At 39.3% G+C, this 26,304-nt stretch overlaps 8 protein-coding genes across 8 annotated transcripts; all 8 read right to left on the bottom strand.

The window, feature by feature from the left end:
* Positions 1 to 827: 827 nt before the first annotated feature.
* Positions 828 to 3,336, bottom strand: LOC132110193 (protocadherin alpha-3-like; the record flags this gene model as incomplete). Its single annotated transcript, XM_059516793.1, has 1 exon — positions 828 to 3,336. A coding segment is annotated over exon 1 (2,364 nt), but the record flags the coding sequence as incomplete, so codon positions are not given.
* A 178-nt stretch (positions 3,337 to 3,514) lies between these two features.
* LOC132110194 (protocadherin beta-15-like) lies at positions 3,515 to 6,305 on the bottom strand. Its single transcript, XM_059516794.1, has one exon. It carries the CDS (start codon positions 6,151 to 6,153, stop codon positions 3,715 to 3,717), a length of 2,439 nt encoding a protein of 812 aa, XP_059372777.1. The 5' UTR covers positions 6,154 to 6,305; the 3' UTR covers positions 3,515 to 3,714.
* A 2,285-nt stretch (positions 6,306 to 8,590) lies between these two features.
* LOC132109322 (protocadherin beta-6-like) lies at positions 8,591 to 10,857 on the bottom strand. Its single transcript, XM_059515328.1, has one exon. It carries the CDS (start codon positions 9,746 to 9,748, stop codon positions 8,591 to 8,593), a length of 1,158 nt encoding a protein of 385 aa, XP_059371311.1. The 5' UTR covers positions 9,749 to 10,857.
* An 889-nt stretch (positions 10,858 to 11,746) lies between these two features.
* On the bottom strand, positions 11,747 to 14,289 carry LOC132109324 (protocadherin alpha-2-like). Its single transcript, XM_059515329.1, has one exon. It carries the CDS (start codon positions 14,132 to 14,134, stop codon positions 11,747 to 11,749), a length of 2,388 nt encoding a protein of 795 aa, XP_059371312.1. The 5' UTR covers positions 14,135 to 14,289.
* Positions 14,290 to 14,803: 514 nt separating this feature from the next.
* LOC132109325 (protocadherin alpha-8-like) lies at positions 14,804 to 17,341 on the bottom strand. The gene has a single exon (XM_059515330.1). It carries the CDS (start codon positions 17,231 to 17,233, stop codon positions 14,804 to 14,806), a length of 2,430 nt encoding a protein of 809 aa, XP_059371313.1. The 5' UTR covers positions 17,234 to 17,341.
* Positions 17,342 to 17,551: 210 nt separating this feature from the next.
* Positions 17,552 to 20,076, bottom strand: LOC132109326 (protocadherin alpha-3-like). The gene has a single exon (XM_059515331.1). The coding sequence runs from the start codon at positions 19,934 to 19,936 to the stop codon at positions 17,552 to 17,554; it is 2,385 nt and encodes a 794-aa protein (XP_059371314.1). The 5' UTR covers positions 19,937 to 20,076.
* Positions 20,077 to 20,369: 293 nt separating this feature from the next.
* Positions 20,370 to 22,873, bottom strand: LOC132110195 (protocadherin gamma-A11-like). The gene has a single exon (XM_059516795.1). The coding sequence runs from the start codon at positions 22,743 to 22,745 to the stop codon at positions 20,370 to 20,372; it is 2,376 nt and encodes a 791-aa protein (XP_059372778.1). The 5' UTR covers positions 22,746 to 22,873.
* Positions 22,874 to 23,553: 680 nt separating this feature from the next.
* On the bottom strand, positions 23,554 to 26,080 carry LOC132109327 (protocadherin alpha-3-like). Its single transcript, XM_059515333.1, has one exon. The coding sequence runs from the start codon at positions 25,930 to 25,932 to the stop codon at positions 23,554 to 23,556; it is 2,379 nt and encodes a 792-aa protein (XP_059371316.1). The 5' UTR covers positions 25,933 to 26,080.
* Between the last annotated feature and the right edge of the window lie 224 nt (positions 26,081 to 26,304).

Here is a 26,304-nt window from a genome sequence, read left to right on the forward strand (position 1 = left end):
ATTATGTGAATAGTAGAAGAATCGTATAACAATTATTACTAATTTTTAAATTAAATAATTTTTGAGACTTACATTTTATATGTAGAGAAAAAAAAGTGTAAACCACCATACTAAATAGTCATAATGATAATCATCATCATCAAAATAGATAGATAGATAGATAGATAGATAGATAGATAGATAGATAGATAGATAGATAGATAGATAGATAGATAGATAGATAGATAAATAGATAGATCTATTTAACTTGACTTATTCTTTGAATTTCACCTCAAAATATCTAATCAATTTTTGATTCAAATAAATCTAGCATGTGTCATTTTCACATGCAAATAGAATCTTAATAAATATTTTCAACTAATTGTAGAGACACTGCACTTGCATGTGCACTGCGGCTGTATATTTAGTGAAAAGACACTATGGTCTTCATTGCAGCATACAATCTCAAGATCCATGCTTCAGCACAATAGTAATATTAAAAATGGCAACAACATGAACACTTCGAAATCTGAAATTAAGACACTAGCAAATATGTCCTTCACTTAGTAACATTTCAACATATACTATTCTCATCCAATCCCATGCAAAGTATGTTGGGACACAGACATTCACTGTCCAGTAATTTTTGTCTAATAGTTTGACCCAACTTTTTCACCATAATCTATATCTAAATGCTAATGAGCATAACAATAGACATAAAAATAAAAATATATTAAACCTAAAAATATTTAATATATTTTTTATATTAAAAATATATCAAATATATTAAATAATATAAATATATTATATATTAAAAAATCTATAAAATATATTAAAATAAAGTTTCTTACCTCCCCAGAATCTCTCCTCCTGTGATCTGGTATCACTAGAGTGTTCCTATTACTGCCTGGGACTATAGTAGAGCCGATACTCATTCTGGGTCCAACTAACATGTACCGTTTGTCTCCAGATCTGTACTGGATGCTGTGACACAGAGTCCCGTCGTAATTTGTATCCTGTAAATACTTGGACGAATAGTCTGTCGATTTAGAGCACTGCATTACAACAAACACGATGATGCTGATGACAAAAAGCACTGAAACCGAGCCCAAAGTGATGATCAAATAAAATGTCACGTTGTTCTCCTCCTCATCTTTTACTGTATTTTTAACATCAGAAGCTGCAAAAGCCTCTTTGGGCTCCACAACTTTGACAATCACAGTCGCTGTTGCTGAGAGAGAAACGTTCCCATTGTCTTTGACCAGTATGATCAGTTTATGCTGGGCCTCGTCTGTTTCTGTGAATGAGCGAAGGGTCCTTATCTGTCCTGTGTAGCGGTCCAAACCAAAGAGACTGTGGTCACTAACTTCTTGCAGTGAAAATAATAACCAGCCATTGTATCCTATATCTGCGTCATAGGCTCTGACTTTAGTCACCAAATGACCTGCGTTCACATTACGGGGAATCTCTTCCACACCCTCAGCAGAACCGTTAGCGCTGACTGGATATAAGATCACTGGAACATTGTCGTTCTGATCCAGAATAAACACGTTCACTGTCACGTTACTGCTCAGAGACGGAGTTCCAGAGTCTGTAGCAACAACTTGGAAGTGAAATGTTTTAACGTTTTCAAAATCAAAACTCTTAAGTGCATAAATATCCCCATTTTCAGAGTTAATGTTAATGAAAGATGTATATTTGTTTTCTACACCATCTCTCCATATTTGATAACTGACTACACTGTTTTCACTTGTGTCTTTGTCAGAGGCAGACACAGAAAATAAAGATTTGCCTGGAGCATTATTCTCCATCACATAAATTGAATAAGGAGAAAAAGAAAACTCTGGAACATTGTCATTAACATCTGATACATGTACTGTTATAGATTTAACAGAAGACAGTTGTGGCTGACCAGCATCTTTGGCTTCTAATGTGATGTCATAGCAAGAAATTTTCTCTCTGTCCAGAGATGATATTGTCACTAATATGTATGTATTTTCTTGTGATGACGGCATTAATTTGAAAGGTATGTCTTCACTTAATGAACACGTGACTCTCCCATTAATCTCAGAATCTAAATCAGAGACACTTATTAAAGCCACCGTTGTGCCGGGTTTGGAGTCCTCAGGAATAGCACTTGAGTATGATGTTACTTCTATCTGAGGAGGATTGTCATTTACATCAGCAATTTTTATAGTTAAACTTTTATCTGTTGTTAGAGGAACAATTCCTTTGTCAGATGCTTGAATATCAATCTCGTATTTATCTTTAACTTCAAAATCCAAAAGACCCGTCACAACGATGTCTCCTGTGATTGGATTAACATTAAAAAGTTTACGCAGTTTATCATTGACATCATGCCCTAATGAATAAACTATTTCGCTGTTCTGACCTTCATCCAAATCAGTTGCATTCACCCTGAAAATTGTTGTGCCAACGGGTGTGTTTTCATTTAGCACTACAATGTAAGCTTCCTTGGTGAAAACAGGTGCATTGTCGTTTATATCTAATACATCTATTGTTATCTCCATAGTTCCAAACTTTGGAGGTTTGCCTCCATCTAAAGCAGTTAGCTGCAATTTCATCCTTTTTATAACCTCTCGATCGAGCGGCTTTTGTAAAACCAGCACTGGAATTTTGCCGTCTTCATCGCGATCTTTAATTTCAATACGGAAATGATCGGTGTGGCTCAGTTTATAAGTCTGAACTGAATTACTGCCACTGTCTGGATCGCGCGCTGCCTGAAGCGGAAACCGCGCACCGGGAATCACCGTTTCACTTATTTCTAAATGCTTTACCTGCACTGGAAATCTCGGAGCGTGGTCATTCATGTCTATTACATCAACAGTCACGTAATGAATCTCGAGAGGATTTTCTAATGCGATTTTCAGATTGATTAAACACTGTGTGCTTCTTTCGCACACCTCCTCTCTATCTAATTTACCGTTCACATACAAGACACCGTCATTCTGATTTACTCTGAACATTGACTCGCCTGAAGTCGAGACGATACGAAATCCTCGCTCCTTTAAGGTTCGATAATCAATGCCTAAATCCTTTGCAACATTTCCCACAGCAGCTCCATCCTTTTGCTCCTCCGAAATCGAGTAGCGTATTTGTGCCCAAACTGTTCTGCCGAAAACAAGCGATACAACAATGAAGACGATTTTCACATTCCGCTCAGGCCACTGCTCAAGTCTTCTTTGTCCCATTTTTGCAACGTATTGGTTCCAAAACAATTACACAACGACTGTGAAAATATTAGTCCAATGACCACATGAAAGATTTATTAATCCTCAAAAGATATTACGAAGAAAAGCAAAGGACAAAACCATCGAGCAAGCCACGCCGCTGATGAAAGAGATAATATACAATTCTAAATGATGAGCAAAAAACAGGGAGGTACTCTTACGTTATGAGTTTCACTTCAGGTTTACACTGACACCTGGCGCTCTTTCACTGCATTGCCATTCATTAAAAGCTGCAAATTCATAATGAAACAAATTAACATTTTTTAATTTCTCGGAGTTTGTCTAATACAACTAAAATATGCACAGAAAAGAAAGAATGAGACAAATTTGCAGAACAGAAAGCTGTATCATGTATTCAGCACCAAGGACAGCGAATCTCGCTCCCAGAGTTACTTTTACAGTTTGTTCTGTCATTGGAGCCCAGGAAAAATTGTAAGATAATTAATTAAAATGCATGTGTAGCTATAAAATGTAAATAAAAGCACTAAAACGTATTTAAAAATAATAAAAGAACAATGCTGGCCATGAAAGCAATATAGCACAACGCTAGTCCTTTTCTTACCTCTCCAGAGCCTCTCCTCCTGCGATCTGGGATCACTAGAGTATTTCCATTACTGCCTGGGACTATAGTAGAGCCGATACTCATTCTGGGTCCAACTAACATGTACCGTTTGTCTCCAGATCTGTACTGGATGCTGTGACACAGAGTCCCGTCGTAATTTGTATCCTGTAAATACTTGGACGAATAGTCTGTCGATTTAGAGCACTGCATTAAAATCAACACGATGATGCTGATGACAAAAAGCACTGAAACCGAGCCCAAAGTGACGATCAAATAAAATGTCACATTGTTTTCCTCCTCATCTTTTACTGTGTTTTTCACATCAGAAGCTGCAAAAGCCTCTTTGGGCTCCACAACTTTCACAACCACAGTCGCTGTTGCTGAGAGTGAAACGTTCCCATTGTCTTTGACCAGTATGATCAGTTTATGCTGGGCCTCGTCTGTTTCTGTGAATGAGCGAAGGGTCCTTATCTGTCCTGTGTAGCGGTCCAAACCAAAGAGACTGTGGTCACTAACTTCCTGCAGTGAAAATAATAACCAGCCGTTGTATCCTATATCTGCGTCATAGGCTCTGACTTTAGTCACCAAATGACCCGCGTTCACATTACGGGGAATCTCTTCCACACCCTCAGCAGAACCGTTAGCGCTGACTGGATATAAGATCACTGGAACATTGTCGTTCTGATCTAGAATAAACACGTTCACTGTCACGTTACTGCTCAGAGACGGAGTTCCAGAGTCTGTAGCAACAACTTTGAACTGGAATTTTTTAACAGTTTCAAAGTCAAAGCTCTTCAGCGCAAATATCTCCCCATTTTCAGAGTTAATATTAACGAAAGACGAATATTTTTCTTCGCTACTTTCTCTCCATATTTGATAACTAACTATAGCATTTTCCTTTGCGTCTTTGTCAGTAGCAGACACAGAAAATAAAAATTTGCCTGGGACATTATTTTCCATCACATAAAACGCATACGGGGAAATTGAGAATTCCGGGGTATTGTCATTTACATCTGATATCAGAACAGTTATAGTTTTAACAGAAGACAATGATGGCTGTCCCATATCTTTTGCACTTAATGTAATGTCATAGTGAAATTTCGTTTCTCTATCAAGTAATCCAGAAGTAACTAAAGAATAAATATTAACTTGTGATGACGGCATTAGTTTAAAAGGTATATCATCGGAGAGTGAACAGGAGATTTTTCCATTGAGTCCGGAGTCTAAATCGGTGACGCTTATCAAAGCCACTGTAGTACCAGGTCTAGAATCCTCTGGAATGGCGTTTGAAAATGATGTGACTTCTATTTCCGGTGCATTATCATTTACATCAACTATTTTTATGATTACACTTTTGTCCGTCGCAAGAGGAACAATTCCTTTGTCAGACGCCTGAATGTCAATCTCATATTTATCCTTGACCTCAAAATCCAAACGATCTGTCAAAATAATTTCCCCAGTGATTTCATTAACTTTAAAAAGTCTGCGTAAATTATTCTTGACATTATTGCCCAATGCATAAACTACCTCTCCATTTTGACCCTCGTCCAAATCAGTGGCATTGACCTGTACAACTGTTGTGCCCACAGGTGCATTTTCGTTTAATGTCACAGTGTAAGCGTCCTTCGTAAAAACAGGCACATTATCGTTAATATCCAGCACATCAATAAATATTTCTTTTGAGCCAGACTTAGGAGGTCTCCCTCCATCTAAAGCAGTCAATTCTAAGTTTAAGTGTTTAGTCACTTCCCTGTCAAGCTGCTTGTGTAAAATCAGAATAGGAATTTTACCATCCTCTTCTCGGTCTTTAATTTCAAGACGGAAATGGTCGTTATGGCTGAGTTTGTATGTTTGAACCGAATTGCTTCCACTATCAGGATCATGCGCTGCCTGTAGCGGATATCGCGCGCCTGGCAGAACAGATTCCCCAATTTCCAGCCGCTTTTCATTCTCGGGAAACCGTGGACTGTGATCGTTTACATCTAATATCTCTATAGAGATGTAGTGGATTTCTAGGGGGTTGTCTAAAGCAATTTTCAGATTGATTAAACACGGTGTGCTTCTGTCGCACACCTCCTCTCTATCTATTTTACCGTTAACATATAAGACACCGTCATTCTGATTCACACTGAACATTGACTCGCCTGAGGTCGAGACGATGCGAAATCCTCTTTCCTTTAGTGTTCTGTGGTCAATACCTAAATCCTTCGCGATATTTCCCACAGCTGCTCCGTCCTTCTGCTCCTCGGAGATCGAGTACCGTATTTGTGCCCAGACTGCTCTCCAAAACAACAGCGATACAGCAATGAAAGCGAGTTTCGCATTCAGCTCCAGCTGATGAGAGCGTCTTCTTTGTTCCATTTTTCTGAGATTACAAAAACCAGTTACAGCGGAATTTCAAGATAATTCTACAAATATGTGTTGTTTAGTTCCATCGTTGCTCACATTTACGCTGTAAACCAGTCAGACAAGACAAGGACGCTGTACTCAATCCTGACAAATCTTAAAGCACCGGTGCTGAAAATGAGAAAACACGAATAAACTGAGAAGGCGGAACAAAAAACCTGTGACAACCGTTTGACGTCACGAGTCTTTCTTTAGGTTTACACTGACATCTCGCGATCTAAAGCATTAGTTGCATTGCAGCTTCCAAAAAACATTTCACTGAAAATGTCATATGCAGACCAAGTAAACACAACCTTGCCATAGAGATGAACAGGCACAGACAGATAGCAAATAAAAAAGACTGCACTTAGTGCACATTAAATGAAATGAAAACAGAATGGCACTTTATCAGCATGCACCAATTATACATATATTAAAGAAACAATTTTCCTTGCTTCACAAACCACCACAATAACTTTAATTAGACTGAGAAAAAGATCAAATTTCCATTGCCACTCAGAAATACCTTGCTGTAAAATATGAAAGGCCTGTTATGACAAAAAAAATAAAACAACCATGGGCTAGGATATTATGCAACATGCATAAAAGGAAAGCAATGACAAACTGCTCTATTCCTATTTTATTAGTATATATATATATATAAACCTGTGCTTTGGTTATATAAATCCTAAGTCTAAATACTAAATGAAATCTGAAATCTGAATCTATAAAGATAGAGAAACTAACAGTATTTCATTTGAAAAACATCCTGAGCAGGTTCAGTACCAAGGAGGGCAGCCAACCTCTGCCATAAAGGGATCGTTCACCCAAAAATCATAATTATGTTATTAATAACTCACCCTCATGTCGTTCTAAACCAGTAAGACCTCCATTTATCTTCGGAACATAGTTTAAGATATTTTAGGTTTAGTCCGAGAGCTCTCAGTCCCTCTATTGAAACTGTGTGTACGGTATACTGTCCATGTCCAGAAAGGTAAGAAAAACATCATCAAAGTAGTCCATGTGACATCAGAGGGTCAGTTAGAATATTTTGAAGCATCGAAAATACATTTTGGTCCAAAAATGGCAAAAACTAAGACTTTATTCAGCGTTGTCTTCTCTTCCATGTCTGTTTTAAGACAGTTCAAAACAAAGCAGTTTGTCATATCTGGTTCGCGAACGAATCATTCGATGTAACCGGATCTTCTTGAACCAGTTCACCAAATCGAACTGAATCGTTTTAAATGGTTCGCGTCTCCAATACGCATTAATCCACAAATTACTTAAGATGTTAACTTTTTTTAATGTGGCTTACACTCCCTCTGAGTTAAAACAAACCAATATCCCGGAGTAATTCATTTACTCAAACAGTACACTGACTGAACTGCTGTGAAGAGAGAACTGAAGATGAACACCGAGCCGAGCCAGATAATGACTCGTTCATGAGTCAAGAACCGTTTCTGTCAGACGTGTCCGATTCGAGAACCAAGGAGCTGATGATACTGCGCATGTGTGATTCAGCGTGAAGCAGACCGACACACAGAGCGTCTGAACCGAACTGATTCTTTTGGTGATTGATTCTTAACTGATTCTGTGCTAATGTTATGAGCCCAGGTAAACTGAAGGCTTGCAATCATCGCCAATGACGCCATTACGTAGAGCGCAAAAGAACCGATGAACCATTTTCTTCAACCGGTTTATTGAATCGAACTGTCAGAAAGAACTACTGGTGATCCGATAACCGATGCAACCGGTTCTTGACTCGTGAACGAGTCATTATCTGGCTCGGCTCGGTGTTCATCTCTCTCTTCACATCAGTTCAGTCAGTGTACTGTTTGAGTACATGAATTACTCTGGGATATTGGTTTGTTTTAACTCAGAGGGAGTGCCAAATTTAAAAAGTTAACAGCTGAAGTCATTTGTGGATAAATGCGTATTGGAGACGCGAACCGTTTAAAACGATTCAGTTCGATTTGGTGAACTGGTTCAAAAAGATCCGGTTACATCGAATGATTCGTTCGCGAACCGGATATGACAAACTGCTTTGTTTTGAACTCTCTCACAACAGACACGGAAGAGAAAACAATGCTGAATAAAGTCGCAGTTTTTGCTATTTTTGGACCAAAATGTATTTTCGATGCTTCAAAAAAATCTAACTGACCCTCTGATGTCACATGGACTACTTTGATTATGTTTTTCTTACCTTTCTGGACATGGACAGTATACCGTACACACAGTTTCAATGGAGGGACTGAGAGCTCTCGGACTAAATCTAAAATATCTTAAACTGTGTTCTGAAGATAAATGGAGGTCTTACTGGTTTGGAATGACATGAGGGTGAGTTATTAATGATAAAAGTATGATTTTTGGTGAACTATACCTTTAAAATTGTTTGGTACAACAAATGCACAAGTTATTTGCTTACCTCTCCAGAATCTCTCCTCCTGTGATCTGGGATCACTAGAGTATTTCCATTACTGCCTGGGACTATAGTAGAGCCGATACTCATTCTGGGTCCAACTAACATGTACCGTTTGTCTCCAGATCTGTACTGGATGCTGTGACACAGAGTCCCGTCATAATTTGTATCCTGTAAATACTTGGACGAATAGTCTGTCGATTTAGAGCACTGCATTACAACCAACACGATGATGCTGATGAGAAAAAGCACTGAAACCGAGGCCAAAGTGATGATCAAATAAAATGTCACGTTGTTTTCCTCTTCATCTTTTACTGTGTTTTTAACATCAGAAGCTGCAAAAGCCTCTTTGGGCTCCACAACTTTGACAATCACAGTCGCTGTTGCTGAGAGAGAAACGTTCCCATTGTCTTTGACCAGTATGATCAGTTTATGCTGGGCCTCGTCTGTTTCTGTGAATGAGCGAAGGGTCCTTATCTGTCCTGTGTAACGGTCCAAACCAAAGAGACTGTGGTCACTAACTTCCTGCAGTGAAAATAATAACCAGTCGTTGTATCCTATATCTGCGTCATAGGCTCTGACTTTAGTCACCAAATTACCTGCGTTCACATTACGGGGAATCTCTTCCACAACCTCAGCAGAACCGTTAGCGCTGACTGGATATAAGATCACTGGAACATTGTTGTTCTGATCCAGAATAAACACGTTCACTGTCACGTTACTGCTCAGAGACGGAGTTCCAGAGTCTGTAGCGAGAACATGGAACTGAAAAGTTTTAATTCCTTCGAAATCAAAACTTTTAAGGGAATGAATAACCCCTGTTTCTTGATTTATGTTCAACGATGAGGTTATCTCATTTTGTGTCCCTACACCTCTGTTTATTTGGTACGATATCAAGGCATTTTCATTCACGTCTTTATCAGATGCTCTTACTGAAAATATGGAGGCTCCAGGAGCATTATTTTCAAATATGTAAAGCTCAAGGAAATTAATAGAAAATTCTGGCTGGTTGTCATTCACATCTGCTACTTTGATGCTTAATGTTTTGATAGATGATAAGGCCGGCTGACCTAAATCTGTTGCTGTAATTGTGATGTCATAATGGGGCACAAGTTCACGATCCAAACGCCCCTTTGTCACCAGCGAGTACATATTATCTTGAAAAGATGGTTTCAGCTCGAAAGGAACATTCTTTGTGGGACTACATACAATTTTACCATTAACACCAGAGTCTTTATCTGTGACACTAATCAGCGCAATTACTGTTCCAGGTGTAGAGTATTAAGCAACAATATTAGATAATGAAGTCAGCTCAATTTCAGGCTTATTATCGTTTATATCTTGTATTCTTATAATAACTTGACCTTGAGCAGAGAAAGGAGGCTGGCCTTTGTCTATAGCCTGCACATCCAGTTTGTAAACGTCTGTTTCCTCAAAGTCTACCTCGCCCTTTACCGTTATTTCGCCTGTAATGCGATCCAGTTGAAATACGTCATAAACTTTGCGCTTTAAAGTTTTACCAAGCGAATACTCAATTTCACTGTTTGAGCCCTCGTCGCTATCAGTTGCCGTTATTTTAATCACAGTCGTTCCGACGTTGGCATTTTCCTGTAAACTGACAGAATATGTGTCTTGACTGAACACCGGCCGATTATCATTAATATCCAATACGGTAACGTTGATGCTAAGGTTACCTGATTTTGGAGGGTTTCCACCATCGAGGGCTTTTAAAATTAGCAGGTGCTCTGACTTATGTTCGCGATCGAGTGGTTTCTTCAACACTAAAAAGGGGATTTTTTCCTCATCGCTGTTTCTGATGTCTATCTCGAAATTTTCATTCTGACTCAATTTATACAAACGAACAGAATATGGTGAGGCATCCTGGTCTCGTGCTGCGTGCAGCTGGAAGCTCGTTCCTATAGGGTGTGTTCTGTAATCTCGAAATGTTGATTCTGTTCAAAAAAACTAGGATGGTTGTCGTTTATGTCTGTTATTTCTACTGCAACGTTGTGAATTTCTAAAGGATTTTCGACCGCAGTTTTTAGATTTAATATGCATGCACCATTCCCTTCACAAAGCTCCTCTCTGTCTACGCTTTTATGAATATACAATTCGCCATTGTTCTGATTTACCTGTAAAAACGCGTCTTTAGAACCAGAGACTATACGGAACCGTCTGTCGACCAATGTACTCACGTCAAGTCCAAGATCCTTAGCAATATTTCCCACAACCGATCCCTCTTTCATTTCCTCTGGAACGGTGTATCTAACGCATAATTCTCATCCCAAGGCGTCATATACTGACCCTTTTGACATTTCGTCAACATCCTACGCATATGGCACCCTCTAGCGTCAATATGAGACACAGACTATGGGTTAAGGTTAGGGTTAGAGTTAGACCGCTAGGAGGCGCCTTCTGGCCCATTTTTATCTGCGTCTAATATTGACGCTAGAGGGTGCCATGTGCGTAGGATGTTGACGAAATGTCAAAAGGGTCAGTATATGACGCCTTGGGATGAGAACGGTCTGGTGTATCTTATCTGAGCTGAAACCTGCGGTCCAAAGCAGAGAAGAAAAGAGAAAAACAAAGCAATCCACCAGTTCTCCCATCTGCGCCTTTGTTCATCCATCGTAAAGAAATCCTTGAAAACAGCTTAAAACAAGTAACGATGGTATTCAGTGGAAATTTTCTATTTCCAGATGCATCATTCTTGATTGATTAACATCGATAACATTTTAGAACATTTCCTATATTTCCACTTCTCGCGATATACTCGTCAGCTGCTGTCACAGTTAAACTGAACGAAACAGCTATGCGCACCACACATAGATAGGCAGGGTCAAAGTTTATTCATATCCTAATGTAACACTGACACCACATGGTATAGAAGGAGAAATAGTAAATCTAAACTGTCACGTAAAAAAATAAATGCTGATCAACTCAAGACATAAAATTAGAACAAAATGCACAACAAGCCATCATTATGCTTCGACATGGTGGAAAAAAAAGTCAAATATTTATATAGGTATTTTTACAAACAAAATAAGAAACGAAAGAATTGCTGTTAAGCAAAGGTGATACATTTCAGCACCATGGACAACGAATATCAACAATTACAATTCGATGACAACACGCCTGATAAAGTTTTGTTTAATATATTTCATGTACTCTTACCTCTCCAGAATCTCTCCTCCTGCGATCTGGGATCACTAGAGTATTTCCATTACTGCCTGGGACTATAGTAGAGCCGATACTCATTCTGGGTCCAACTAACATGTACCGTTTGTCTCCAGATCTGTACTGGATGCTGTGACACAGAGTCCCGTCATAATTTGTGTCCTGTAAATACTTGGACGAATAGTCTGTCGATTTAGAGCACTGCATTGCAATCAACACGATGATGCTGATGACAAAAAGCACCGAAACCGAGCCCAAAGTAATGATCAAATAAAATGTCACATTGTTTTCCTCCTCGTCTTTAACTGTATTTTTTACATCAGAAGCTGCAAAAGCCTCTTTGGGCTCCACAACTTTGACAATCACAGTCGCTGTTGCTGAGAGAGAAACGTTCCCATTGTCTTTGACCAGTATGATCAGTTTATGCTGGGCCTCGTCTGTTTCTGTGAATGAGCGAAGGGTCCTTATCTGTCCTGTGTAGCGGTCCAAACCAAAGAGACTGTGGTCACTAACTTCCTGCAGTGAAAATAATAACCAGCCGTTGTATCCTATATCTGCGTCATAGGCTCTGACTTTAGTCACCAAATGACCTGCGTTCACATTACGGGGAATCTCTTCCACACCCTCAGCAGAACCGTTAGCGCTGACTGGATATAAGATCACTGGAACATTGTCGTTCTGATCCAGAATAAACACGTTCACTGTCACGTTACTGCTCAGAGACGGAGTTCCAGAGTCTGTAGCAAGAACATGGAACTGACACTTTTTAACAGATTCAAAATCGAAACTTTTAAGCGCATGGATAACGCCACTTCCATGATCAATACTGAGAAACGAAGACATGTCACTCTCTGTTCCATTTCCTCTAGCTATCTGATATGAGATCGCGGCATTTTCATTCAGATCTTTGTCTGACGCGCTCACGGAGAATACTGATACACCAGGAGTGTTATTTTCCACTAAATACAGCTCGAGGGGATTTTTGACAAACTCTGGTTTATTATCATTAACATCAGCCACCTGCACAGTAACAGTTTTAAAAGAAGAGAGAGGTGGCTGACCTAAGTCACTGGCTTTGATTATGATTTCATAATCTGCGATAAATTCCCTGTCCAAGCGTTCTTTAGTAATTAAAGAATACATGTTTTCCTGAACAGATCGCTTTAACTCGAACGGAACATTCTCTGAAAGACTACAAACAACCTTGCCATTAACACCAGAGTCTTTATCTGATACACTAATCAGAGATATTACAGTTCCAGGTTTTGCATTCTCTGAAATTGTGTTAGAAAGGGACGTGACGTCTATCTCGGGATAATTATCATTTTCGTCTGTGATCTTTATAATGACTCTGCAGTCAGTGGTCATCGGCGGCTGACCCTTATCCGTAGCCTGGACGGTCAATCTATGTATCTCGTTTTCCTCAAAATCGATTGGCTCTTTAATCTGAATTTCGCCAGTTACGCTATCAAGGCTAAATATTTCATGAACTTTTCGTCTACTAGTTTTTCCCAGAGTGTAAATGACCTCCCCATTTAAACCCTCATCAGAATCAGTGGCATTTACGCGTGCCATTACGGTCCCTATAGGTGTGTTTTCTGGAAGCGTTACTGAATATATATCTTTACTACATACAGGGCGGTTATCGTTGGTATCAAGAACAGTAATAGTAATATTCAATGTACCTGACTTTGGGGGAATGCCTCCATCCACAGCAGTCAACACGAGTCTATGCTCTGAATTTTGCTCTCTGTCTAAAGGTTTAAGTAAGACTAAAATTGGATTTGTTTCCTCTTCGTCACCGTCTCTCATTTCTAGCTCAAAAAAATTACTCTTTGCTAATTTATAAAACCGAATAGAATGACTTCCAATGTCAGGATCTCTTGCAGTTTGGAGCTCGAAACGTGCACCTTCAATCGTGTTTTCAGCCATTTCAAAATGCTGTTCTTTCTCGGGAAAACGAGGACTGTGATCATTCACGTCTGTGATTTCTACTCCAACATAATGTATTTCAAGTGGATTTTCAACGGCGATTTTCAGATTTATCAGGCACACACTATTTCCATCACACAACTCCTCTCTGTCAATTTTCTTCCTCACATACAATTCACCGTTGTTCTGATTTACTTCCAAAAGAGCGTCTTTCGATCCAGAGACGATACGGAAACGCCTGTCCACCAGAGTATTCACATCAAGACCCAAATCCTTTGCGATATTTCCCACAACAGATCCCCCATTTACCTCCTCTGGTATAGAATATCGTATCTGAGTTGAAACTTGCAGCCCGAACCTCAGCAGCAAAGAGAAACACAAAGCAATCCACCAGCACTCCCATTTGCGCCTTTGTGCTGCGGCTTCCATCGTTTAAAGATTTGTTTAAAAAAATAAATAATACAATTTCAGATCATTTGCGCGAGTGAACTACTCATTCATGTCAGCGTGTATTCATTGTAATATAGTCGCTTTAAAATAAAATAGGAAAATGGTCATATCCAGCTTCTCGTGATATATAGCTCCCATTGCAGTGAAAATGAACAGAACAGCCATGCGCACCACATGTCAATGGGCAGGGCAAAATCTCTCCCGAATATCCTTATGTAACACTGACACCTCATGGTACAAACACGTAAGCATGAATTGTTATAAATGCCACCGAAGGAGACCATATGGACTGCCCGTCACTTACAGGAAGGCCTGAACGAAATATTTTAATAAATGACGCATATATTCTTATCGCAATATGTCTATTATACAATGTTTCAAATGGTAAAACTAAATAATGAGATATGCAATTTTCCGACAATCTATGATAGGAAAGATTATTATTCTACAAAGGTGAAACATTTCAGCACCATGGACAACGGATATTTATTCCAACGTTAAAAACTTAATTCCAAAGCAGCAATAAATATAAAGTATGCTCTTATTTGTCAGTACATAAAATAAACCATATAGTATAAATATATAACCCGATAAATAAATAAATAAATAAATCACATTTTGATGACAGTAAGCCTGAGAAGGTGTTGTTTAATATATTTCACATACTCTTACCTCTCCAGAATCTCTCCTCCTGCGATCTGGGATCACTAGAGTATTTCCATTACTGCCTGGGACTATAGTAGAGCCAATACTCATTCTGGGTCCAACTAACATGTACCGTTTGTCTCCAGATCTGTACTGGATGCTGTGACAGAGAGTCCCGTCGTAATTTGTATCCTGTAAATACTTGGACGAATAGTCTGTCGATTTAGAGCACTGCATTACAATCAACACGATGATGCTGATGAAAAAAAGCACCGAAACCGAGCCCAAAGTGATCATCAAATAAAATGTCACATTGTTTTCCTGCTCATCTTTTACTGCGTTTTTAACATCAGAAGCAGCAAAAGCCTCTTTGGGCTCCACAACTTTGATAATCACAGTCGCTGTTGCTGAGAGAGAAACGTTCCCATTGTCTTTGACCAGTATGATCAGTTTATGCTGGGCCTCGTCTGTTTCTGTGAATGAGCGAAGGGTCCTTATCTGTCCTGTGTAGCGGTCCAAACCAAAGAGACTGTGGTCACTAACTTCCTGCAGTGAAAATAATAACCAGCCGTTGTATCCTATATCTGCGTCATAGGCTCTGACTTTAGTCACCAAATGACCTGCGTTCACATTACGGGGAATCTCTTCCACACCCTCAGCAGAACCGTTAGCGCTGACTGGATATAAGATCACTGGAACATTGTCGTTCTGATCCAGAATAAACACGTTCACTGTCACGTTACTGCTCAGAGACGGAGTTCCAGAGTCTGTAGCAACAACTTGGAACTGTCCAGTTTTCATCGTTTCAAAATCAAAACTTTTCAGCGCATGGATAGCTCCAGTTTCAGAATTGACATTCAAGAATGATGATAAATCGCCTTTTGTTCCATCATCCCGAATTATACGATATGAAATAACAGCATTGTCGTTTATGTCTTTGTCAACTGCGCTAACGGAAAACACTGATGCGCCGGGTGGATTATTTTCAAATAAGAAAAGCTCTGGAGGATTCTGAGGAAATTCTGGTTTGTTATCATTCACATCTGAAACCTCAATGCTTAAAGTCTTTACTGAGGACAGAGGAGGCTGCCCCATATCACTAACAGTTAATAAAATGTCATAATGAGCAACCAACTCCCGATCTAAAGCCTTTTGCGTCACAAGCGAATACATATTTTCCTGAAAAGAAGGTTTTAGTTCAAACGGAGTACCCTCATTAAGACTGCAGACTATTTTTCCATTAGCACCCGAGTCTTTATCTGATAAACTAATCAGTGAAATAACAGTTCCTCGTTTAGAATCCTCGGGTACTAGATTAGATAGAGATGTTACCTCTATTTCTGGTTTATTATCATTTACGTCAGTAACTTTTATTACTACTCTACAGTTTGTAGTCATAGGAGGCTCTGCGCTGTCTGACGCTGTGACGTCAGCTCTGTATACTTCTGTGTCTTCGTAATCAACATCACCTATGACACGAAGTTCACCTGTATTCTTGTCTATTTCAAATGTGTCATACACCTTTTTCTTTAAGTTGCTCACAAATGAATATATTATATCACCATTCTGTCCCAGATCTTTGTCTGTGGCATTTACTTGTAATATGAGACTACCAACGGGAAGATTTTCAGTAATTGTAACTGAGTAAACATCTTTACTAAACACAGGTCTGTTGTCATTAATATCAATTACATTTATGGTAATGTTCATAATGCCTGATTTCGGTGGATTTCCACCGTCTAGAGCGGTTAACACTAAGTGGTGCTCACTATGTCGTTCCCTGTCAAGGGCTCTCTGCAGTTTAAGAATAGGGATCTTGTTGTCCTCTCCGCCATCTCGGACTTCCAATTCAAAATGTTCGTTATGACTCAGTTTGTATGTACGAAGGGAATTTGCTCCAGAATCGGGGTCGCGAGCTGCAAGCAACTGAACATCAGCACCAATTAAAGTATTTTCTGCGATCTTTAAATCCTGTTCTTTCTCGGGGAAAACAGGTGCATGATCGTTGATATCTGTAATCTCAACGCCTACATAATGAATTTCGAGAGGATTTTCGATAGCAGTTTTCAGATTCACATAGCAGACATTACTGTCGATACAAAGCTCTTCTCTGTCGATTCTGTTTTGAACATACAACATGCCATTGTTCAGATTTACCTGGAAAGGAGCATCCATAGATCCAGAAACGATACGAAATCGCCTGTCCACTAATGTACTGACATCAAGACCCAAATCCTTAGCAATATTTCCTACAACGGCACCCTCTTTGACCTCCTCTGGAACGGAGTATCGAATCTGAGCTGAAACCTGCTGTTCGACGCAAAATAGAAAAAAGAGGCACATAACAATCCACCAACACTCCAGTTTGCGTCGTTGTCTTTCGTTCCCCATCGCGAATATTGGAATGATTTGTCCAACAGCTAAACAGCACATTGAATGGCGTGCATTTCATGTGTTGTACAGACCTGGAAATCGAACCCAAAATATGGCCCTGCTCTTTAACAACAGCGTATGTCCGTGATCCTTTCTTCTGAACAGGACGCTCACACAAGCCTCTCCAAGTGAGGAACAATGCCTTTCACGTCATCACAAGCAGATCGGTTCTCTCGCAACATTAATGCAGCACTGACACCGAGCGGACTTAAGTGTATAGCACATTCTTAAAGAGATACTCCGAGCACTATCGGAGAAAAAACTCAGAAAAAAAAAGAAAAAAAAATTATAACAACCTGGAATTAAAAGAAAACAATATCAAAATATATTATTATCACATCTTACCTCTCCAGAACCTCTCCTTCTGCGATCTGGGATCACTAGAGTATTTCCATTGCTGCCTGGGACTATAGTAGAGCCGATACTCATTCTGGGTCCAACTAACATGTACCGTTTGTCTCCAGATCTGTACTGGATGCTGTGACACAGAGTCCCGTCGTAATTTGTATCCTGTAAATACTTTGATGAATAGTCTGTCGATTTAGAGCACTGCATTACAGTCAACACGATGATGCTGATGACAAAAAGCACCGAAACCGAGCCCAGAGTAATGATCAAATAAAATGTCACATTGTTTTCCTCCTCGTCTTTCACTGTATTTTTTACATCAGAAGCTGCAAAAGCCTCTTTGGGCTCCACAACTTTGACAATCACAGTCGCTGTTGCTGAGAGAGAAACGTTTCCATTGTCTTTGACCAGTATGATCAGTTTATGCTGGGCCTCGTCTGTTTCTGTGAATGAGCGAAGGGTCCTTATCTGTCCTGTGTAGCGGTCCAAACCAAAGAGACTGTGGTCACTAACTTCCTGCAGTGAAAATAATAACCAGCCGTTGTATCCTATATCTGCGTCATAGGCTCTGACTTTAGTCACCAAATGACCTGCGTTCACATTACGGGGAATCTCTTCCACACCCTCAGCAGAACCGTTAGCGTTGATTGGATATAAGATCACTGGAACATTGTCGTTCTGATCCAGAATAAACACGTTCACTGTCACGTTACTGCTCAGAGACGGAGTTCCAGAGTCTGTAGCGAGAACATGGAACTGGAACGTTTTAGCAGTTTCAAAGTCAAAGCTCCTTAAAGAATAAACCATACCTGTCTCGGAATTTAAATTTAAGAAAGATGACAAATCATTATGAGTTCCGTCACCTCTAATTATGTGATAAGATATCACAGCATTTTCAACTGTGTCTCTATCAGAGGCGCTTACTGAAATTATTGAGGAACCGGCTGCATTGTTTTCCATTAAGTAGAGATCTAAAGGATTTATTAAAAAAACCGGCGCATTATCATTCACATCAGAAATCTGAACGTTTACAGTGGTCGATGCAGTTAAAGACGGCTGTCCTAAATCAGAGGCAGTTATTGTAATGTCATAATGTGAACTCATCTCTCTGTCTAAACGATCTTTTGTCACTAAAGAGTACATATTGTCTTTGAAAGAAGGCTTTAGTTCAAAGGGAATGTTTTTGTTTAACTGACAAATTACTTTACCATTGATCCCTGCATCTTTATCAGTCACACTGATGAGAGAAATTACCGTTCCAGGCTTAGAATCTTCAGGGATGTTCTTTGAATGTGATGTAATCTCAATTTCAGGCCGGTTGTCATTCAAATCAGTAATCTTAATAACAATTCTAGACTTTGTAGACATTGGTGGATGCCCTTTATCTGAGGCTTGAATATCGAGTTTATACACTTCTGTATCTTCAAAATCCACTTCCTCCTTTACACGTATTTCACCTGTGACCTGATCGAGCTCAAAAACGTCATGCCCTTTGCTATTTAACGTTGCAAAACTGTATTCAATATCACTGTTTGTGCCCTCATCCATATCAGTTGCATTTACTCGAACAACCACAGTGCCAATAACAGAGTTTTCCGACAGTGTCACAGAATATGTCTCTCGACCAAATACAGGGCGATTATCATTTATATCTAGAATGGTAATTGTAATGTTAAGAGCACCAGATCTCGGAGGATTCCCTCCGTCAACAGCTGTTAAAATAAGATTGTATGTATTTGTAATCTCCCTATCAACAGCCTTCTTAAGGACTAAAAATGGCATTTTATCCTCATCACTCTCTCTAACTCGATTTTCAAAATGATCATTAGGACTTAATTTATAGGACCGGATTGAATTCGTTCCAGAATCTGGATCTTTGGCAGCCTGTAACTGATAATCAGCGCCAGGGAGCGTATTTTCATAAATTCGCAAGCGCTGCTCTTTTTCAGGAAAACTAGGGGAATGGTCATTTATATCTGATATTTCTACTTCTACATAATGCATTTCCAAAGGGTTTTCAATAACGGTTTTTAAATTTACCATGCAAACACCGCTGCCAGCACATAAAGACTCTCTGTCGATTTTCTTATGAACGTACAAAACGCCATTTTCCTGATTTATCTGAAAAAGCTCCTCCTTAGACCCAGAAACGATTCGAAATTGCCTGACCACCAAACTACTTACTTCAAGACCCAAATCCTTTGCAATATTTCCGACATCGGTCCCTTCTTTCACTTCTTCTGGAATCGAGTATCTTATCTGAGCTGAAACTTGCTGTCCGATGCCAAGAAGAAAATAAATACACAAAGAAATCCAGCAGTACTCCCATCTGCGCCTTTGTCCTCCAGCTTCCATCACGCACGATTAACAAACGGTTTCTCTAGGATCAACCTCTTATACCCTTGATTATTTGAGGTCGTAGTTGGATGTTTATGGCAAGTACATGATGAGAAAATAAGAAAACATATAGTTGTTTTTTAAGCACTGTCAGTACGTTCAAGCATCCAAAGCCATTGTGTGTGGAAAAAAAAACAATACAGCCCTAAGTCATCATCAGGGGCAGGACTCAATATTCTAAATAAATCATGGAGCAACACCGACACCAAGTGGTTTCAAAACACTTTAAAATATTTTGAAATAAACCACTCTCAGTAAAAAAAAAGTCATAAATTTAACATAAAAGAATATTTAAGTGTACACAAAAAATGTCAAATTAAGCTACTTAACGAAACTTTGCGCTATGAAATCATAAGTAAAACAAACTTTTTAAGTATAAAAATTATTAGAATTAATCTGCTATTCTTACCTCTCCAGAATCTCTCCTCCTGCGATCTGGGATCACTAGAGTATTTCCATTACTGCCTGGGACTATAGTAGAACCGATACTCATTCTGGGTCCAACTAACATGTATCGTTTGTCTCCAGATCTGTACTGGATGCTGTGACACAGAGTCCCGTCGTAATTTGTATCCTGTAAATACTTGGACGAATAGTCTGTCGATTTAGAGCACTGCATTACAATCAACACGATGATGCTGATGACAAAAAGCACCGAAACCGAGCCCAAAGTGATCATCAAATAAAACGTCACGTTGTTTTCCTCTTCATTTTTTATTGCATGTTTAACATCAGAAGCTGCAAAAGCCTCTTTGGGCTCCACAACTTTGACTATCACAGTCGCTGTTGCTGAGAGAGAAACGTTCCCGTTGTCTTTGACCAGTATGATCAGTTTATGCTGGGCCTCGTCTGTTTCTGTGAATGAGCGAAGGGTCCTTATCTGTCCTGTGTAGCGGTCCAAACCAAAGAGACTGTGGTCACTAACTTCCTGCAGTGAAAATAATAACCAGCCGTTGTATCCTATATCTGCGTCATAGGCTCTGACTTTAGTCACCAAATGACCTGCGTTCACATTACGGGGAATCTCTTGCACACCCTCAGCAGAACCGTTAGCGCTGACTGGATATAAGATCACTGGAACATTGTCGTTCTGATCCAGAATAAACACGTTCACTGTCACGTTACTGCTCAGAGACGGAGTTCCAGAGTCTGTAGCGAGAACATGGAACTGGAACGTTTTGACTGTTTCAAAGTTAAAACTTTTGAGAGCACTAATTACGCCTGTTTCAGAATGGATGTTAAGGAACGAAGTCATGTCGCTTTGTGTTTGATCGCCTCTTATAATATGATACGTAATATGAGCATTTTCATTTTTGTCTTCATCAGTGGCGCTCACAGAAAATATGGACTGTCCGGGTGGATTATTTTCAAAAAGGTAAATCTCAAAGGGGCTGTGGGGGAATCGCGGTGTATTATCGTTGACATCGGACACCTCTATGCTCAGAGATTTTGAAGCTGAAAGAGCTGGGTTTCCTAAATCAGTAGCTGTTACTGTAATGTCATAATGGGAAGCAACTTCTCTGTCCAAATTATCTTTGGTTACTAGAGAATACATGTTCTGCTGAATATATGGTTTCAACTCAAAAGGTACACTCTCTGACAAGCTGCATACAACTTTACCATTAATTCCTGAATCTTTGTCCGTTATGATAATAAGAGAAATGACTGTCCCGGGCTTTGAGTCCTCCGAAACAGTATTAGAAAGTGACGTGACCTCAATCTCTGGTTTATTATCATTGACATCAATAATTTTAATGATAACTCTGCAGTCGGTGTTTGATGGAGGGCGCCCTTTATCAGAAGCCATGATGCTCAGACTAAAAATGTCATTCTCCTCAAAATCTATTTTGCCTTTGACACGGATTTCACCTGTCACCTTGTTTAGTTCAAATACATCATGCACTTTTCGCTGCACATTCCTACCGTAAGCATATTCAACTTCTCCATTAAGGCCCTCATCTGGGTCAGTTGCATTAACAAATGTTACAGTAAAACCGGGAGAGGCGTTTTCTTTTAATGCAATAGTGTATGTGTCTCTGTTGCATACTGGACGGTTGTCGTTAACATCGAGGACCGTGACAGTTATATTTAAAGTGCCTGATTTTGGTGGATTTCCACCATCGATGGCAGTCAAGGTTAAGACGTGCTTGTCCCGTATCTCCCTATCTAACGGTTTCTTTAAAAGAAGAAAAGGATTTTTATCCACGTATTCACTGTCTCCTATCTCTATATCAAAATGATCATTTTGACTGAGTCGATAGGAACGAATGGAATGTATTCCAACGTCTGAATCTCGTGCGGTTGGTAGACCAAAACGAGTTCCCTTTAAAGTGTTTTCCGCTACTTCAATCTGCAAGTCTTTTTCTGGGAATGAAGGGAAATGATCATTAACATCTGTTATTTCAACCTCAACATAGTGAACTTCGAGTGGATTTTCAACTGCAATCTTTAAGTTTTGCAAACATGCGCCATTGCCATCACAAATCTCCTCTCGGTCGATTTTCTTATGAACATATAAGATGCCATTGTTTTGATTTACCTGGAAAAAACCGTCCTTAGATCCAGAAACAATACGGAATCGTCTGTGCTCTAACGAACTCACATCAAGACCGAGATCCTTAGCAATACTTCCCACTTGTGATCCCTCTTTCACCTCCTCCGGAATAGAATATCTGAGCTGTGCAGAAACAGGCTGATCACAATGCATCAGCAGACACAAAGCAATCCACCAGTATGCCCATCGGCACCTTTGTCTATCATTATCCATCGCGAGGAAGTATAACAAACGTGTTATTCTCTCAACAAGATAATCCGTGTAATAACAGAGATCGGGAAACGAAAATTATGTCCTACGTCGCATCGTCAGTCTACCGCAAGCACTGTAATTTTATTCGACTCACAGTGGCTCCTAAAATGTACTGAACAATGTAGCATTGCGCATGTCACCATTTAGGGCAGGGTATAATCTCTCCATCGTATCACAGTGTAATACTGACACCGAGCGGTCTACTGTTCATTTCAAACAACCAATCTCTAAAATATTATGAATGATTCTAAATGAATTAGTAACTCTGTGTCGTGCAAAGTAAAGTGTTACATCCTCTGTCGAACCCATTACAAAAATGAAAATACCATTCAAAATTTAATCCACTGAATTAAAATATAGCAATTTAAACGGATCATGGACATAAATACATTCAATTTACACAGAAAAGACAAAATGAATGCACATAAAATAAAATAAATAAACAGTAGGAAATACATATCTAAAAAAATAGCAATTATGGGACTTCAGTTTACATACTTTCAGTAACTTTCAAACCACTGAGGTTTTTTTTTTTTTTTTTTTTTTTTTTTTAATAAAAAAAATGGAAAAAGGAATTTCAGAACCAGCGCAATGAACAGCTCCCTACAATCCGCGGTTTCTTACAATACGATCAGTCTATAAAAGCTGTCAACTACTGAAAATGATTGTGTGCTGTATAATCATACAGTAACTACTTTAAGGCATAACATATTGCATGAACAACTGTTAGGTTTAACAACAACAAAACAAAACGGTAGCTGTAGCCTAATTAGAATGAATCTGTTAGTCTTACCTCTCCAGAATCTCTCCTCCTGCGATCTGAGATCACTAGAGTATTTCCATTACTGCCTGGGACTATAGTAGAGCCGATACTCATTCTGGGTCCAACTAACATGTACCGTTTATCTCCAGATCTGTACTGGATGCTGTGACACAGAGTCCCGTCGTAATTTGTATCCTGTAAATACTTGGACGAATAGTCTGTCGATTTAGAGCACTGCATTACAGTCAACACGATGATGCTGATGACAAAAAGCACCGAAACCGAGCCCAAAGTGATGATCAAATAAAATGTCACATTGTTTTCCTCCTCATCTTTTACTGCGTTTTTAACATCAGAAGCAGCAAAAGCCTCTTTGGCCTCCACAACTTTGACAATCACAGTCGCTGTTGCTGAGAGTGAAACGTTTCCATTGTCTTTGACCAGTATGATCAGTTTATGCTGGGCCTCGTCTGTTTCTGTGAATGAGCGAAGGGTCCTTATCTGTCCTGTGTAGCGGTCCAAACCAAAGAGACTGTGGTCACTAACTTCCTGCAGTGAAAATAATAACCAGCCGTTGTATCCTATATCTGCGTCATAGGCTCTGACTTTAGTCACCAAATGACCTGCGTTCACATTACGGGGAATCTCTTCCACACCCTCAGCAGAACCGTTAGCGCTGACTGGATATAAGATCACTGGAACATTGTCGTTCTGATCCAGAATAAACACGTTCACTGTCACGTTACTGCTCAGAGACGGAGTTCCAGAGTCTGTAGCGAGAACATGGAACTGGAACGTTTTAGCAGTTTCAAAGTCAAAGCTCCTTAAAGAATAAACAATACCTGTCTCGGAATTTATATTTAAGAAAGATGACAAATCATTCTGTTTTCCATCTCTAATTATGTGATAGGATATCACGGCATTTTCATCTGTGTCACGATCAAAGGCTCTTACCGAAATTATGACCGAACCGGCTGCATTATTTTCCATTAAATATAGATTTAGAGGATTTATTAAAAATCCCGGCGCATTATCATTCACATCAGAAATCTGAACGTTTATAGTGGTCGATGCAGTTAAAGACGGCTGTCCTAAATCAGAGGCAGTTATTGTAATGTCATAATGTGAACTCGTCTCTCTGTCTAAACGATCTTTTGTCACTAAAGAGTACATATTGTCTTTGAAAGAAGGTTTTAGTTCAAAGGGAATGTTTTTGTTTAACTGACACATGACTTTACCATTGATCCCTGCATCTTTATCAGTCACACTGATCAGAGAAATTACCGTTCCAGGCTTAGAATCTTCAGGGATGTTCTTTGAAAGTGATGTAATCTCAATTTCAGGCCGGTTGTCATTTACATCAATAATCTTAATTACAACTCTACAGTTTGCAGACAGTGGTGGATGTCCTTTATCTGATGCCTGAATATCGAGTTTATACACTTCTGATTCTTCAAAGTCAACTCTCCCCTTTATACGTATTTCACCTGTGACCTGATCGAGCTCAAAAACCTCATGCACTTTGCCGTTTAACGTTGCAAAACTGTATTCGATTTCACTATTAGGACCGTCATCTATATCAGTTGCATTTACTCGAACAACCACAGTGCCAACAGCAGAGTTTTCATGTAATATCACAGAATACGTCTCTCGACTAAATACAGGGCGATTATCATTTATATCTAGAATGGTAATTGTAATGTTAAGAGCACCAGATCTCGGAGGATTCCCTCCGTCAACAGCTGTTAAAATAAGCTTGTATGTATTTGTAATCTCCCTATCAACAGCATTCTTAAGGACTAAAAAAGGCTTTTTATCTTCATCATTTTCTCTAACTCGAATTTCAAAATGATCATTAGGACTTAATTTATAGGACCGGATTGAATTCGTTCCAGAATCTGGATCTTTGGCAGCCTGTAACTGATAATCAGCGCCAGGGAGCGTATACTCGGAAATTCTAAGTTGAAATTCATTCTCAGCAAAACTAGGAGAATGGTCATTTATGTCTGTTATTTCTACTTCTATATAATGGATCTCGAGAGGATTTTCAATAACGGTTTTTAAATTTACCATGCAAACACCGCTGCCAGCACATAAAGACTCCCTGTCGATTTTCTTATGAACGTACAAAACGCCATTTTCCTGATTTATTTGAAAAAGCTCCTCTTTAGATCCAGAAACGATTCGAAACTGCCTGACCACCAAACTACTTACTTCAAGACCTAAATCCTTAGCAATATTTCCCACAGCGGTTCCTTCTTTCACTTCTTCTGGAATCGAGTATCTTATCTGAGCTGAAACTTGCTGTCCGATGCCAAGAAGAAAATAAATACACAAAGAAATCCAGCAGTACTCCCATCTGCGCCTTTGTCCTCCAGCTTCCATCACGCACGATTAACAAACGGTTTCTAGGATCAAATGTATATATCCTCCAGTATTAGAGGCCGCAGAAGGATATATTTTGCAAGTACATTGTAAGAATATAACCAGGCCTTAATATTAAATCGTTTTTAGGTACCGTCAGTGCAGCATATAGCCCATGCAATCAGAGCCTTTCCAGTGTATGTGAAAAAAAGGAATACAGCCCTATTCGTGTCATCATCAGGGGCAGGACTCAATGTTCTGCAAAAATGCTGGAGCAACACCGACACCAAGTGGTTTCAAAACATTAAAAACTATTAAAAAACACTATAGTCAGTCGTAAAAAAAAAAAAAAAACGTTAACGTAAACAAAATAATTATATTTAATTTACATCC

This window comes from Carassius carassius, chromosome 29, assembly GCF_963082965.1.
Source record: "Carassius carassius chromosome 29, fCarCar2.1, whole genome shotgun sequence".
NCBI lineage: Eukaryota > Metazoa > Chordata > Actinopteri > Cypriniformes > Cyprinidae > Carassius > Carassius carassius.

Coding starts and splice junctions, on each gene's coding strand:
- LOC132110194 (XM_059516794.1), bottom strand. CDS start 6,153: ATGGAACAAAGAAGACGCTCTCATCAGCTGGAGCTGAATGCGAAACTC.
- LOC132109322 (XM_059515328.1), bottom strand. CDS start 9,748: ATGTACTCGCTGGTGACAAAGGGGCGTTTGGATCGTGAACTTGTGCCC.
- LOC132109324 (XM_059515329.1), bottom strand. CDS start 14,134: ATGGAAGCCGCAGCACAAAGGCGCAAATGGGAGTGCTGGTGGATTGCT.
- LOC132109325 (XM_059515330.1), bottom strand. CDS start 17,233: ATGTGCTGTTTAGCTGTTGGACAAATCATTCCAATATTCGCGATGGGG.
- LOC132109326 (XM_059515331.1), bottom strand. CDS start 19,936: ATGGAAGCTGGAGGACAAAGGCGCAGATGGGAGTACTGCTGGATTTCT.
- LOC132110195 (XM_059516795.1), bottom strand. CDS start 22,745: ATGGATAATGATAGACAAAGGTGCCGATGGGCATACTGGTGGATTGCT.
- LOC132109327 (XM_059515333.1), bottom strand. CDS start 25,932: ATGGAAGCTGGAGGACAAAGGCGCAGATGGGAGTACTGCTGGATTTCT.